This window comes from Phyllostomus discolor, chromosome 13 (assembly GCF_004126475.2).
Source record: "Phyllostomus discolor isolate MPI-MPIP mPhyDis1 chromosome 13, mPhyDis1.pri.v3, whole genome shotgun sequence".
Taxonomy (NCBI): Eukaryota; Metazoa; Chordata; class Mammalia; order Chiroptera; family Phyllostomidae; genus Phyllostomus; species Phyllostomus discolor.
The window spans coordinates 6,129,606-6,147,172 of NC_040915.2; the positions used below are offsets into that span (position 1 = coordinate 6,129,606).

The following is a 17,567-nucleotide window of genomic DNA, read 5'->3' on the forward strand; positions in this document are numbered from 1 at the left end:
TTAAATTTAATTACTTATATGCTGAAGTAAGGGATCCAGTCCAATAGTTGACATTTTTAAGATCACAGACCATTTTGAAAATGTGATGAAAACTATCTCCAGAAACAGATGAAGATCTGTTTTTGATACTCTTCCAGGGAGGTTCACTGAAAGACCTCTGAGACCTACCCACAGGTGTGAGGTAAGAGTACACACCTTCTTCTAGGGTTTGTCAACAGGAATCCTCTTTGGGCCTCTCCTGTCTGCCAGACAGCAAACAGGCTTCTTCTACTTTCCTTCCTCTTAATCATAATTAAAGTTACATCCTCCACCCCTAAGCCTTGAACGCCAGTTGCAGCTCCTTTCCTCTTCCCACCTTTCCCTGCATTCTAGCTGATGATACAGAAAGAAACAAAACAAACAAATAAACGAACAAACACTGGACTCAAATAGTCCTGCCTTGAAATTCTGGCTCTGTCACTTTCTAAATCACATGATCCTGGCCAAGTATTTATCTCTGAGCTATATTTTCCTTAACAGCAATATGAAACTATCAAATGTTTATTTCCTCCAGCTCCACTATACTCAGTCTAAGAATTAGGTATCATTCTTTCTCATAGGAACCTACTACCTGATTAAACTGTCAAGTAATCTGTTATAGTTCTCTTCTCCTGCCCTTGGATTACAAAGTCCTTGAAGGCAGGGAACAAACCTTCTATTTAATTTCCTCTACCCCTTCTGCTTATCACATTTTTGCTTTTTAAAACTACAACAAGAATTGACTTAGTTCAGTACTGATTTCGAATTCAGGTCTAAATTTGGTTCCAACCACCATCATTAATGATCTTTCTGCATCTCCTAAAAATTTTCCCATATTTCACCTGCAGATGAAAATGTAAAACAAAAATCACAAATAGTTTTGTTAGTGGTTTAAGGCTTTGTCAAATCATTTGCAAGAATATCTTTATGGGACTTATTTAAAAATAAATACTATATAGGTTATATAACCTCAAATTAATCAATCACTTTTAAAATTTTCTTTCTTATGGAAACAGCTTCAAAAATTGGACTCTTATTTACTTTTATGTATCAATATAATAACATTAGTAAAACCATCAAAGTTAAAATCTCACTAACAGTCACACAACTGTACTATGTTAACTGACAACAGAATCACTGCTTTGTAAGAAGGGCACTGTTGAGATGTGAGCAGTTATAGTACCAAAAAAAAAAAGTCCTACAGATAGTATTAGCTAAAGAAAGTTGTTTGGAGATAAGGTGATATGCTAAATATTTAGTGTATGATTTATTTTTTCTTTATTGTTATTGTTGACACCATTGCAGATGTCCTTATTTCCCCCCACTCTGGGCCCCTCTTACCAGCCCACTCTCCCCCTTCCCTCTGGCCATCACCACACTGTTGTCTGCATGACTTATTGTACATATTATACATTCCCTGCTTCAGCAAACCTTGAGTGTAGAGTTTCTTTCAGTCAGACCTGAAATTAGTTCTCTCCTCATGTGGTTTCAATGAAGTTCTGTTAAAAATAGTTTGTAATATAAGCATTTTCATTTTTAGTGCTTTAACAACTTTACTAATTTCAACCAATACAAAGGATAAACTCTGGGAAAAACAATCAAAGGAGGTTACACAGAGCTCTGGTGTTGGCTTTTTATAAATAGTTGAAATCATCTATTTAGTGCATAGTCCTCTAATATAAGCTATTTTTTCTTATTTTACAATACAAATATATTTATTTAAGAAGCATACAGAAAAATGTTTCTCTCTTATCTGACTAAACGTAATTTGTAAGAATCTCAGAATTTTAACACTAGGATATATCACAAATAATTAGAGAAGTCTGATTTTTGAATTTGATATAATTTCAGGCAGACATCCTGCTTTATGGACTTTGACTTCACATTCATGTCTTCAATGTGGTGAAAATTCAGCCACAGCTGCTACATCCTGCCATTTGCTTTTATTATAATATCTGGAGGGGGAAAAACAATCAATTACTTCATATATATCACAAGCATGTTATTAAATAGTTATTAATAACCAGACTTTGGGGAGAGAGCTCTTGACACCCCGACCACTCTAGTTTCATCCCATCAAGCCCAAGGAAACAAATCTAGGGTCCATTAAAAAAAGTGCAGGGGAATAGCTGGCCCACTCCTTCCTGGACACATTGAGGACACTCTCCTTGGAGACACAAAAAGACCTGCTCCATAACATTCCAGTGGGAAAAAGCCCAGCAAGGATGGCTGTCAGTGGCTATCACAAGTCCTTTGTCCCCAGCCTTGTAACTGGAGTAAATCATCCTTGTCCTCCTCAGCCACCACCCAAGCCAAAGTCCCACACATTTCCCCATCTACCCTTCCTCTACATTCTCCTACTCTTTGTTTTAACTGAGCCCAGATTCTTCCCAATACAGGATTCTGGGGCTTTCTCCTGCACCTCCCCTCCACCCCCCAAATCTTGTACCCGGAGATTCAGAGTGGAACCAGCTTTACTTATTCCTATTGTCACTTTCATATGATACACCTCACCTGCTGACCTAATCAGCCTATTTATATCAATGGTTCTCAAATTTCATTGTACCTTAGAATTAACTGAACTTTTAAATGTCCTGATATCCAGGCCATACTCCATAGCAATTTGATCAGAATCTCTGGTCAAGGGACTCAAATATTCAGGAAAGTCTGATGTACAGCTGAGTTTGAACACTGGAGACCTATACATTTGCCATTCAAAGTGTGGTCCATGGACCAGTAACGTCATCATCACCCAGGAGTTTATTAGAATCTTGGGCTTCCTTTCAGACACATTGAATCAAAATCTCCATTTTTAACAAGATCCACAAACAATTCTCATAAGTACATTAAAATTTGGGAAGTACTGGCTATTCTACCCTCTCTGCTCCTCATTATTGTTCTTTACTGACCTCAGACACTGTCTGGTCATTTATTAAAGAATATGGCAACAGTCATCCTTTCTGCTCCAAATTTTGATTAACTTCCCAAGTGGGTAATCATCCCACCCAGTCTTAGCTATCCCTCCTCAGCCTTAATATATACATCTGAAGCCATGCCCTGTATTTTCCCCTGACATCACCTAGAATGTGTCATTTCTTCTAACTGCCCTCTCTCACTACCCTGTACCAGTACCTAATCAGTCACTAAGCCCTGGTGATCACACCAACAAACATTTTCCGTGTAAACCGGTTCTCCAATCCCAGCACTCTCGGCCAGATTGCTGACGCAGTGACCGGGAATATGCCTTATTTATAAACTCCCCAGGTGGTCTGAGTACCACACTCAGATACACTAGTTCAGATGTCTATTTTCTCAACTTTGTTCATCATAACTTTTGTAAAACTCCCACCTGATCTTTCTGCTTCCAGGCTCACTTCTTTCCAAGACACCTCCATGCTTATAGCCAGAATGATCTAATTAAAGAGCAATCTGACCAGGATAAAATCAAAATAAGTATGACTTAGGAGGCTCTCTACAACCTGACCCCTGATTTCTACTCACAGCTCAGTCTCAGAGAGTCCAATCTCCATTCCAGCTGAACATAACTACAGTCAGTTCCTTAACTACCCAAGGGTGCTTTAGGCCTCTGGGTGTTTATTGATGCTGGTGCTCAGGATGCCCCTGGGGACTTCAGATCATCCTGCAGAGCATTTCCTACCTTCCCCTGTACCCCAAAGGGTCCTACGCAGAGCTCTACAAAAGCATCTATGCCTCCACTGGACTTGTTTTATATATCTTATTTCCTCTATGAGATTACAAACTTCAAAGGACAACTAAGGATTATTTCAATATTATTTGCAACTAACTGTGTCTAGCATATGACATCAACTCAATAAATGTTTGCTGAATGAATGAAACAATAAACAGTAGAACTTTTTCTTTTTATTCTATAGCTACATGACACCAAATCAACAGTCTTAAAAGGTCTCCATGATGTCAAACTACTTAGATTTCTTTTTCCCCAAGGAACTAAATGGTGTACTTCACCTCTGCATTTGTACTAGATCACTGGGTCTGTGTCAAAGACTACATATACTTACCTGGTACATTCTTTATATGTGATGGCATAACCAAATTTATTATCAAATACAATAACCACATAATATATTTTAGGCTTTTTGCAATTTAATGAAAACAAAGGAATCAAAGTTTTCAAAGGGAAAAGGGAAATATAGTGAGATAGAACTTCAGAAATTAACCTAGCCTATAGAAGCAAACAATATTATTGTATAATGAATGTTTATTGTATGTCAGACACTTTACATAGGTTAATTCTAATCCTTGCAACAATTCTGTAAGGCAAGGCTACTATTAATGACAATTTTACAGACAAGAGGGTAAAATTCAGAGGATTTAAGGAATTTGCTCATGTGACAGAGTTAAATTTGGATTTAGAAATGTCCTAATCTTTTTTTTTTTAAGACAGAGACTGTGGGGAGGGAGGGAAAGAAACATCAATGTGTGAAAGATACATGGTTGCCTCTCATACCTCCCAAACAGGAGACCAGGCCCACAACCCAGGACAGTGCCCTGGCTGAGTGAGAATCGAACCAGCAACCTTTCAGTTCACAGGCCAGCGTTCAATTCACTGAGCCACACCAGCCAGCTTGGTTTTTTTTTGTCGGGGGGAGGGGGTGGTAATGTCCTACTCTTAACTGACTTCTACTACCATCCCTCAGATACTCAAATCTTTTACTATCTCATTTTTGTGTGATACTTCTACCTGCTATTATTATCTAAAAAATATAAACTTTTGCTATTACATATATTTTTATATACATGTATAAAATAAAGGCTGTTATCCTATTTTTAGTTTGAGATAGAAATGTATAACATGCTATTTATCACCTCTTTTGAAGATAAGAAAATAAAATAGAAATCTTAAAATCTTACTACAAGAATAGCCACAGATTTGTTAATTTTCCAAAGGGTATTGTTAGCTTGAAAGTCTTCCCTGACACTTCAAAGCAAAGTTCTGGATTCCAGCAGTGCCTCATTTTACTTCTAGTTTATCACCTTACAGAGAAGATTGTGGGGTTCATCTCATCACTAGTCTGTAAGCCCTGGAGGGCTAATGCTGTGCTTTATTCCCAGGTAATACTTCAGTGCCTACTACACGTATGTGGGTCAAATTAAAGTGCCAATATTTTAGATATCCATTGCTAGTAACTGTAAGAAGTACTAAGCAATTATTGTCCCAACCTCTTTTTGGCAAAAAACAAACAAACAAACAAACAAACAAAAAACCCAAAGACAAAACCAAAACCAACAACAACAACAAACAACTCTGTTTAAATAGAATACGGAAGCCCAATGTATAAAGCAAAGAGAGGCAAAACTGCTCTGTCTGGATGAACTAGGAAGCTCAGAGACCTATCTACCTCCCCCAACCCCTATTTTACAGCCACCCAGTTAAACTACTGAGAATCAAGAAAGCTAAGTTGTAGTTCTTATTCTGCCAGTAATCAGCTGTGTGAACTTGGGCAAGTCACTTATTGATCTGGCTGGGTCATTTTTGTTTTGTAAAGTCAGCAAAAGAGACTAGATCATTATATAGTTCTCAAATGTCAGTGCTTGTTGGAATCACTTTGAGAACACATCAAATTGCAGGCTGCTGTGCCTTATCTCTAGAGAGTGTTGTTTACCAGGTCTGCAGTGATTCTGATGCAGGTGGTCAGAGAAATGTTGGACTAGATGTTTCCTAAAGCCTCTTCTATCTGGCTGTCACCATTCTTGGTTCTGCTTACCCACACACCTCCCCCATCAATCTCTTTTGGATTCCTCTAGTGGTTCACTTTCACCAAATTTGTTCTTTAATCAGCACAGCGCCAGTCATTAGTGAAACTGCAGCATACTGAACAGGATTCCTAGCCCATCAAAAGTGAGCTTCACTCTGTACTGCTGATTAGATTACTGCCAAACTAGCTAAAACGTTAAATGCCAGGACTAAAAATAGGCTGCTGCATGTTTAAAATAACATGATCACTGGTTAGCTTGGAGCTTTGCTATTTTTACTAAAGGAAAGGCAGAGACAAGTGGCCAGAGGTTGAAAGGGAATTAATTACTTAAACGAGGAGTCTGGTAAATGAGGTGAGAGCCTAGAAAGAAGCCAGAAGGTGGCACAATTGGTTCAAAATGCATCAGTGGGTCTCTGAGAATTAAACTAAAAACTTCCATCTGAACACTCCAACAAACTTCCCAGACACATTTTAGTTTTGATTTGTTGCATACTTAAACCCAAAACTGTGATATTACTTGATGTCAGAAACCAATATGAAGGCCAGAAAGATCAAATTAAGTTTCTCTATTTTTATTTTTTAACTTTTTATTGAAGGCTAGCATGCACACAGAAATGTACACATATGTGTACTATACAACTGCATGGGTTTTCATAAACAACATACCAATATAATCAGCATCCAGGTAATAAAACAAAATACTACCAGCATCCTAGAATTCCCTCTCAAAACCCTTTCCAGTTACTACCCAGTCTCCAACAAGGACATCCACTATAGTGATTTCCATCTTAGTTTAATTTTGCCTAGTTTTGTACTAAATACAAGTAATATTAAATGTAATTTACTGTTCCTGGTTCCTTATGTAAGATTCATCAATACTGTTGCATGTAACTGTATGTCATTGACTCTCACTGCTATATGGCACTTCAATGCATGAATATACCAGAGTTTACTTATCTATTACACTGTTGATGGGCATTTGGACAGCTTCCAGTTTGGGGTTATTATCAACATTGCTGTTATGAACATTTTAATATAAATCTTTTGATGAACATATGTATTATAGTTGGATATATTCCTAGAAGTAGAAGTGCTGGGTCTCCAGGTTCCAGGGAAATGGAATTGCTGGGTCTCTTTCTACCTCAGTGAAATTTCTGGGAGTCCAGTGAAATGAGATATGATCCTAATGTAAAGAGTAAGTTGGTGCACCTGGATCTTCCTATAACCAAAAAAGAGACACAATGCCTAGGGGTCCTTTTTAGATTTGGAGCCAACATATTCCTCATTTCAGTGTATTTCTCCTGACCACTTATTAGGTGACCTAAAAAGCTGATGGTTTTGAGAGGGTCTCAGAACAAGAGAAGGCTCTGCTACAGGTCCAAGCTACTGTGCAAGATGCTCTGCTACTTGTACCATATGACCCAGTTGATCCAATGGTATTTGAAGTGTCAGTGGCTGATAGAAGTGCTGTTTGGAGCCTGTTGAATCACAGCACAGATCCTTAGGATTTTGGAGCAAAGGCCTCCCATTCTTTGTGGATAAGTATGCTCTCTTTTTGACAAAGAGTGTTTGGCCTGTTACCGGGCCTTAGTGGAAACTGAATACTTAACCACAGGCCACCAAGTTATAACAAGAGCAGAGCTGCTGCGCATTGTGAATTGTGTGTTGCCTGATGCACTGAGCCATAAAGCTAGCTGTGAAGGGCAGCACTCCATTATCAAAAGGAAATGGTATGTATGCCAACTGGGCTCAAGTAGGCCCTGAAGGCATAAGTAAGTTATCTTAGGAAGTGGCCCAAATGCCCACAGCCCCCACTCCAGGTACATTACCTTCTCTCGTCCAACCTGCACTTACGGCATCATGGGGAGTTCTCTAAAATCAGTGGACTGAGGAAAAGAAAACTCAGGCTGGGTTTATAGATGGTTCTGCATGATATGCAGGCACCGCCTGAAAGTAGATGGCTATAGTACCTATAGCTCCTTCTTGGAGCAACCCTGAAGGAAACTGGTAAGGGATATCCTCCCAGTGGGACAGAACCTGGAGCAGTGCACCTTGTTTTTCACTTTTTTAGGAGGAGAAAGGACCTGATGTACAATTACATACCGATTCATGGACTGTGGCCAGACTTAGAAAGGGCATGGCTAGAACATTGATGACAATGAAATGTGAGAAAGAAGCTCTCTGAATAGGTAAAAAAGAAAAAAAGAAAAGAAAAAACCATGGAGATACCTGTCTCATGTGAATGTTCAACAAAGGGTGAATTCAGCAGAGGAGGATTTCAATAATCAAGCTGATGATTCGTCCTGTGGATACCAGTTAACCTTTCCCCTAGCTACTCTTGTCATTGCCCAGTGGAGGTTATGCATGTGCTCAGCAAGATGAACTTTGCTCACCAAAGTCAGCCTGGCTATAGCCACTGCTGAGTACCCAGTCTGTCAGCAGCAGAGTCCACATCTCGTCTCCAACATGGCATCCAACCACCTGGTGGAAGGTTAATTACATTGGACCACTTCCATCACAGAAGGGGCAACATATTATTCTTACTGGAATAGATACTTAACTCTGGATTATTTGCCTTCTCTGCATGTAATACTTCTGCCAAAACTGCCATTCAAGGACTTATAGAATGCCTTATCTTCCATCATGGCATCCCACACAGCATGGATTCTGATTAAGGAACCCACTTCACAGTGAAAGAAGTGCAGCAATAGGTCCACGCTCATGGAATTCACTGGCTTTACCATGTTCCCCACCATCCTGAAGCAGCTGGCTTAACAGAATGGTGAAATGGCCTTTTGAAGACTCAGTTACAGTACCAGCTAGGGTGCAATGCCTTGTAGGGCTGGGGCAAGGTTCTCCAGAGGTTGTATGTGCTCTGGATCAACATCTAATATACAGTGCTATTCATCCTGCAACTAGAATTCAAAGGTCCAAAAATTTAGGGGGTGGAAATGAATGTGGGACCACTCAATACTACTCCTGGTGGCCCACTAGCTAAATTTTTGCTTCCTGTTCCAATGACCATATGCTCTATTGGTGTAGAGGCCTTAGTTCCAAAGGGAGGAATGCTTCTGCCAGGAGATACAACAATAATTCCACTGAACTGGAAGTAAAGACTGCTGTCTGGCCACTTAAGTCTCCTCATGCATCTGAGTCAACATGCAAAGAAAGGAGTTACTGACTGGTTGGGGTGACTGATCCTGACCACCAACAGCAAACTGGACCACTACTCCACAGTGGAAGAGCATGTGTGGAATACAGGAGACCCCTTTGGACATCCCTTAGTATTACTGTGCCCTATGATCGAGGTCAATGGAAAACTACAACCCAATCCAAGCAGGACTAGTAAAGTCCTAGACACTTCATAAATGAGAGTTTGTGCCACCCTACCCATTAAAGAGCCATGACCAGCTGAGGTACTTGTTGAGAGCAGAGGGAATATGGAATGGGTAGTAGAGATAGGTAGTTATAAATACCAGTTGGGACCACATGACTAATTAAGCAAATACCTTTGTTTTCTTCCCTCTCTTGCGCTCATATTATTCAACATAAGATATATTAGTAACAGTTAACTTTATATCATAGTTAAGATACAGAATAGTTGAGTTTCAGAATACCAAGGTGAAGAATAAACATCTCCCAAGGACTTTGAATCCTCTTCTGGGGAAAAAGTTAGGACATTTTTTATTATATGTAGGACAGTTGTATTATGTTAGGTAGAAGTATGACTTTGTTACTGTCTTTATTTGGAGATCAAGTATAGTTTAAGGAGATGTGTAGGAATGCATAATTGACATAGAGTGACCTGTGATGGTAGTTGCATGTGTCAACTTGGCTAGGTTATATCACCCAATTATATTAAAGACTAATCTTGGTGTTGCGGCAACTGACTTTACATAAAGGGGATTATCCTTGATTATGTGTGTGGGCCTCATCCAAATAGATGAAAAGCCTTAAAACAAAGCTGAGATTTCTCTGAGGTAGAAGAAATTCCTTCTGAGGACTGCATCAACATCAGCTCCTGCCTAAGAGTCTCCAGCATGCCCTACAGTTTTTAGCCAGACCTTACAATTTCTCTACATCAATTCCTGGAAGTATGTATTTACATCCGACTAGCTCTATTTCTTTGGTAGAACTTGGAGTGATACAGCCTCTACTATTCCTCATCACCATGCTAATGTTATCAGAAATGGAAATAGAAGTCTACTATGTGGCCTCTGTCCTTAAAAACTTCATAACCTAAAGAATATAAAAAGTAAGCATTATAAATTGTGTCAGGTAGTAGTATATTATTAAGTGTCAAATGAGTAGCACTGAATTAAGAATACAAGGAACTTGGAAAAGAAGAAGATCTCTGTGGATTTAAAGAGTGCTCAGAACAGGCTCTGTGGAAAAAATAGGGACAAGGATCAATAGGGTTTGATATGCAGCGGGAGAAGTAGAGAAAACCTAAACTTGGGAGTTCAATAGAAAGACTGAATTCCTTTCTACTTCCTGGTAGACATACGATCTTGGAGAAATTGCATACTACTTTAAGCCTCAGATTCTTAATCTATAAAAGGAAGATAATAGTACAAATCTTCTCTATCATAAAGTCATAGTGAGAAATTAATGAGATATAATAAGGTGCTTAGCTGAATGCTTTTCACAGAGAAAGTGTTCAACCAATGTTAAGTAAATACAAAAACATCTCCATACCGTTAAAAAGAAGGCTACTAAAAATAAAATCTAACAACACTAAATTTCTAATAGTTGTAAAAGGAATTATCTTAAATACCTTTTAAATCAGTGGTATTAGTTAACTTTTCAAAAGATGAAATATTTGACTTTCAAAAAATTATTTTAACAAGGTTTTGAAACCTGACCAAACTTGTAATTTTACTATTGGCACTTGTGCAGAAACTCTCACAATACAATTTGTAACTGAACTTCCTGTGTACACAAGGACTCTGTAGGAAAACATGTTTATAGCTTTTTAAAAGTAGTCTCTGCATTCACACTACGGTACCTTCAGGAATGCCTTTAGGAAAAGAAAATTTCTTCTTCTTTACAGTAACGCTTTTACTTTTCATTTGTCTGGTTCCTGGTGATGCTCTAATTATACAACATATTTCTGATGTATTTGAAGGAATCTGAAAAAGAAGAAAAAGCAGACATTGTATAATTCTTTCAGGTACTATATTCATATGTTATTTTATTTCAAAGGCAAATAGTCTTAACATCCGTATTTCATAAATATTCATTAACAGCATTTATGAAATACTTATCCACTCTGGACACTAACTAATTGGCTTTAAAATACTTATTTAATACTCACAAAAGCCAAATAAGGTAGATTACATTATCCCCATTTGTAAAATGAGAAAACTTAGATCTGAGAGATTGGATAACTTATTTAAGGAGAGACAGAAAGCAATGATAGAGTCGAGACTCAAGCACTCCAAAGTGGGGGAGTGTTTACAAAATTTACTGAATTTAAAAAAATGAATTCTGAGTCAAATTCTGATTTCCTTGATTTTCCAACTCATGTAATTTTGACAATTTCTCATTAAGCAGAGTCTCTAAAATAAAGAAATACCATATCTTTCAAAAGTGATATATTTGTTTCTTAGTACACAAATGTAAAGATGCATTTATCAAGGGACCCTCTCTCTTTTTTTTTTTCTTTCATTGATTCTAGAAAGAGGGGAAGGGAGGGAGAAAGAGAAGGAAAGAAACATCGATGTGAGAGGGGAATGAACCTGCAACCCAGACATGTATCCTGACCTGGAATCAAACCTGCAACCTTTCCATTTGCAGGACAACACCCAACCACTGAACCACACTGCCAGGGCTCCTCTCATTTTAAAGATATTATTTTTATTTATTTTGAGAAAGAGAGGAAAGGAGGGATAAAGAGAGGGAGAGAAACACTGATGTGTAAGAGAAACACTGATTGATTGCCTCTCACATGCACCCCAACCAGGGAACTAGCCCAAAACCCAAGCATACGCCCTGACTGGGAATCAAATCAGCTACCTTTCACTTTGCAGCATGATGCTGAACTAATTGAGCCATGCCTTTTGGGGAAGGGCTCCTCTCACTTTAAATACAGCCTACACAGAAACCTTTCCTGCTATAAAATTCCATATCATCCTCAGTAGGAACATTTGCAATTTTCCAGCCCAGCATTCATTTTCCATCCTTCTGGTACTTCAAGTTCTCTTGGGAGAACCTATTTGCTCTACCAGCCTGTATACCACCCCCTCTATATGGATCAGGTAGAGCTGATGATACTTCTGAGCCCCAAGATGGCCACATCCCCCAGCCTAGCCAATCAATGTATTCCATGCCCCTGGACACAGTGGCAGACTCAGACGATGACACTATTAATGGGCCAGCAGGAAAAAGGGAATGCTTGAACCTGAGATTCCCACACTAAGTTGAAATCTTTAAAGGGGACTAAAGTGGCCCCAGATTGATACCCAACCCTAGCTACAGCAGTTGTAGTAAAAACAGACACAAATACTCTTAGGATAATAGGACCCCCAATTTATGTCTGTGGGACTCTTACCAAATAAGAGCAAGAAAAATAAATGGTGAGGGTCAGGGGCAACGCCAGAGTTGTCATTCAAGACAACTCTGAGCCCAGAGAATAGTTCAGCCCAGAGAATAGTTCCAAGCAGAAATGATGTACAAAATACATTTTACCTCCTCCTATAGTTTCACTATAACAATAAAGGAAAGACCAAACTCATCAGAAATAAAGCTACCATTATAAGACTACATAAGAATATCAACCAGTGAATTTAAGCCTTCAGAAAAGAAGATATTAGATTGCCAAATCAGAATAGAATAACAATGTGTGAAATGATTAAAGGATTAACAATTCAAATCTTATGGATAAATAAGCAGTAGACTATGAGGAATGAAAAGCAGACGTGAAAAAGAAACAACTAGAACTTCTTGAAATGAAACATAAAATTGTTGAAATAAATTTTGATGGTAGGTTTAAGCAGCAGAGTAGACACAGCTAGAGAGAATTACTGAAGAACTTACCCAGAATACAACAAATAAGTCATAAATATTAAAAAGAGGTTGAGAGATGTAAAGGATAGGAAGGGGCCTAACATATGCTAATTACCATTCCAGAGAGAATAAAACAGATAATAGCCTAGAAATTTCCCACACTGATGAGAGACATGAGTCCACAGATTCAGGAAGCCTAATAGCGCAAAGTTAAAATAAAAAAGAATAATAAATGAAAATACTAATCCATTTATGTATACATTCTCATAAAATTATAGCATACCCAAGATAAGGAGAACTTTAAAAAAAGCCAGGAAGAAAAAAAAGTATCAAACCCCAAGATCTCCCTGAGGCTAAGTGATTTGCTAGAAAGACTCATAGGATTCAGAAAATCTGTTATACCCATAGTTATGGTTTATTACAGCAAAAGGATACAGATTAAAATCAGCAAAGGAAAAGGTACATAATGGAGTCCAGTGGAAAAGGCCTATAGAGCTGAATCCAGATAGACAAGCTCTGAGTTATCTTCTCCTAGTTGAAGTCACATGAACAGCAATTAATTCTCTTGTGTGCACGGTGCTGCCAACCAGGGAAGCTCAGTGAGCTCTGGCTCAGACCCCAGTCCCCTGGAGGTCAGGCTGATACACGGTGGCCCAAAGACTTAGGTATCAAAAACAGGTATTTACCAAAATCACATTGTTAGGATAAACTACCTGGGTGGTTCAGGACATAAAAGACATTCTTATCAGGCAGGATACTCCAAGGTCATCTCTCAGGAGTTTTGCCACAGGACAGTCCTGAGAATTGTGGGAATGTGTAGGCCTGCTGAATTAACCCTTTCCTGTATACATACAATTTGAAAGGAAATGATAATGATGCTAACAAAAGAGTTGCAACAGCAATATGGAAGTCAGAAGACAGCGGAATGATAACATCAAAGAACAGAGAGGAAAATCCCTGTCAACAAAGAACTATATACCCAATGCAAAAACATTGAATAAAAATCATCTTCACATAAGCAAACTAGAAACAGGGGGAAGACCTCAATCTTGTAAAGGATGCTGGCAGTACTAAGTATTGTTTCTCAAAAGATTTATGGGTTTTATTGGAGAAGATGCACTTCTTGGCCCTGTGGTTCAGTTAAGGCCACATGACTATTTCTGGCCAATGAGTTTTGAGCAGAATCATGTCACTTCTAAGCCAAAACACTTAGTTACCAATGTAAGACTTTCCTCAGCTTTATTTTTTCCACTGGCATCATTTCTAGCAATATTCACGATGGCTTCTTTGTCAACTATAATGAGCAATGGAGGTATGGCATGAGCAAGTAATGAACCTTTATTTAAAACAGTTTTAGCTGCTAAAATTTTTTGAGTTGTTTGTTACCACATCTTATCCTGCTTAGTACCAGTTATCTATAATATAAGTTGCCCAACTTTTAATCTTAACAGTGAAACTTTGAAAACAATTTCCTTTGAGATCCCAAGTATAAAATATGTTGTACTGGAAGTCTTATCCAGGACAAACAGATACCATTTACATGAAAAAAAACAACCCAACACTGTTATTATGCTTAGATGATATGATTGTTGACACAGAAAACCCAAAAGAATCTACAGACATATATTACCATTAGTAAGATTTAGCAGGGTTTGGGTTATACACAAATATACACAATTGTATTTTTATGTTTCATTAACAATGTTGGAAAAATGTAATTTATAAAAAGATATATGTCTAACAAAAAATGCAAGATCATTCTATTTAAAATAATAAACTCTACTGAAAAATATTAAAGAATACCTAAATAAATGAGAAGATATACCATGTTCATGGGATAAAAGATTTAGTTCTAAAAAACAGAGGACATAAAACTCAGGATAATAGTTAATTATAGGAAAGTGTGAATGGAATCATGGGACTCACTGGCTTTTGAAGGAGTGGTATTTGTAATATTGTATTTCGCTGTTAGCATGGTGAGCACAAGGGTGTTCATATATTTTTTTCTTTAAGTTATGCATATTCTCTTTTGCATGAATGCTGTATGTTTATAAAGAGAAAGCAGTCAGATTCCAAGATCTACTCTCCCACTTCTTGTAACTGCTCTTTCCCAACTCAAGCAAAGGACTGGAAGATTTTCCTCTGAAAAGGGAATATAGCAAATGGTTGCTCTCCAAGGGATTTCCAGCAGTGGAAAGGGGAAGTATTCTGATAAAAGTGATACTGAGACTTCTAGTCCAAAGAGGTCTATCTATCAATATATTCTCCAGTCAAAGCTTGAAAAATTCTGCTCTTGGTAGTACGGGCTGCACCAGTTGGTGTGGCAATGGGTCAGTTAGCCACACGCAACCTAGTTCAGTTGGGTGGTGCCCAGGTCCCTGGTGGGTGGTGCTGGTGTGTGCAGACCGGAAGAAGGCAGCTGTGGCTAGGGTAGCCTGTGGGACAATGGGCTCTCAAGTACAGCGCCTTCCAACTCCCAGGCCCCCACAACCTCCTCCCTCTGTGCCACAGCCAAGGTGGCCAGCACCAAGTGGAAACATGAGAAGCACCTGAAGATGCTTACGGGACATGAGCATCTTCACAGCACAGCACAGCACAGCACAACAGAAAGTGCTTGACTGGGACCAGCATGCTACACCTACTACAATGTGCCTTGGGATCATTGGTCTGTACTCCCTGCTCCCCGACAGACTGCCAGGGTTAAGCCTACCACACAGGATGAACTCTATCTCCATGATAATATTCACATAACAGGAAATTAAGTTCCTGCAAAAACATGGAAATGAAGTCTGTAAACAGATCTGGCTAGGATTATTTGATGATAGATCTTCAGCAATTCCACACTTCAGGGATCCACAAAAAGTAAGAGTTCCTACAACAAAAATATGAAAGAAAAGATGGTATGTCTCACCAGAACAAATCAAAGTGGTGGCATCAGTTCGATGCATCTCTTTCAGGGCCCTCTGCCAGCAGCACAAGCAGCACAAGCAGCACACCTGGGATCAAACCACTGAAATCTCTTAGGACATTCAGCAAGAGCCCGGCACTTAAGAGCACCCTTAGTCAGCCCCAGGTTGTAGGTGGCTCTCAAGGACAGCATCAGGAAAAGAAGCAGTTTGCTCTTTTAAGTGATCTTGGCTCATACATATATGCTGCTCCAGTTCCTCGGTCAATGGCTACAGCCAATTTTCCTAACTTGGCATATTTCAACAGTAATGCAGCTCAGAATTCTACAAATGCAGATTTTGCAAATTTTGATGCATTTGGACAGTCCAGTGGTTCCTGTAATTTGGGAGGTTTCACACAGCAAGTCACTTTTCTTTTCAGCCCCAACCTACAGGTAGAAGTGTCAGTTCAGTAAATGCTAATTTTGCTCATTTTGATAACTTCCCCAAATCCCCCAGTGCTGATTTTGGAACTTTCAATATCTCTCAGACTCATCAAACAGCATCAGCTGTTAACAAAGTTTCAATAAATAAAGCTGGTCTACAGATGGCAGACACATATGCAGCACTTGCTAATTTAGACAATATCCTCAGTGCTGGGTAAGGTGGTGATCAGGGAGAAGGGTGGCTTTGAGACCACAGGTAAATCTCTTGTTGGTCCTGTGTTTTCAGTTCCCAGTCAGTCAAGTGCATCTGCAGACAAGTATGCAGACCTGGCAGAAGTAGACAGCATTTTCAGCTTTGCAGCTACCCCAGTAATGCATCCCCTTTCCACAAGTAATGCTAGCAACATGTTTTTGGAACAGTGCCAGTGGGTGCTTCTGCACACACAAGCCTGCTTCTACAAGTGTGCCCGCTCCCTTTGGAGCTACAGCTTCCACAAACCCATTTGTTACTGCTGATGGTCCTTCTGTGACATCTTCTGCAAATCCATCTCAGACCAATGCCAAAGGAGAAACAGCAGTGACCTTTGGCACTGCATCTATGAGCATCCCTGCAGGGTTCCATATTCCTGCTTCCCGTAGTCTTCCCACCAGACTGAGTGGCAGCTTTCAGAAGCCTGCCTTCCTAGCCCAAGTACTGTTTCCTTAACAGACATATGCTCAACAGCCCAATGGTGCAGGTTTTACAGCATTTGGACAAACAAAGCCAGTGATAACCCCTTTTGGTCAAGTTGTAGCTGCTGAAGTATCCAGTAATCCAACAGGAAGTTCATCCACCAATCCTTTCTGATAGTCTTATATAGACATTTTACTGGAACAAACTTTTACATGGTCACATTACATCTCTCCACCTCTTGCACTGTTGTTTTGTTTCACTGATCTTAGCTTTAAACACGGGAGAAGTCTTTAAAAAGCCTGCATTTTGTATTAAACACCAGGAGATATACATAAAACAGAGGACTCCAGTAGCAACTTTATTTTTTTAAGATCTTATTTATTTACTTTTAGAGAGAGGAGAACGTAAGGAACAAGAGAAAGAGAAACATCGATGTGCCAGAGAAACAACTGGCTGCCTCCCACATGTCCCCAAGTGGGGACCTGGCCCACAACCCAGGTACATGCCCTGACTGGGAATCGAACCAGTAATCTTTGGATCACAGGCTGGCACTCAATTCACTGAGCCACACCAGCCAGGGCTCCAGTAACAATTTTAAAGCTGTGAATTGGCAGAAAAGGTACTGGTATCATATATATTAAAAATTGGCTAATTATTCCCTGACCGGTATAGCTCAATGTTTGAAGTGTCATCCTGTAACCAAAAGGTTGTAGGTTTGATTCCCAGTCAGGGCACATATCCAGGGTACGTGTTTATCCCCAGTCCAGGTGTAGACACGTGTGACCCCCTGTCCTGGCAC

The 17,567-nt window shown here is 39.2% G+C and overlaps 1 protein-coding gene across 1 annotated transcript in view; it reads right to left on the minus strand.

Annotated features, from left to right (window-relative positions):
• Positions 1-10,610: 10,610 nt before the first annotated feature.
• Positions 10,611-17,567, minus strand: part of MEIKIN (meiotic kinetochore factor) — a 58,562-nt gene continuing 51,605 nt past the window's right edge. The window contains exon 12 of the mRNA XM_036014021.1: positions 10,611-10,888. Coding sequence (XP_035869914.1) covers positions 10,751-10,888 — 138 coding nt within the window. The 3' untranslated portion in view covers positions 10,611-10,750. The remainder of the gene's footprint in view (positions 10,889-17,567) is intronic.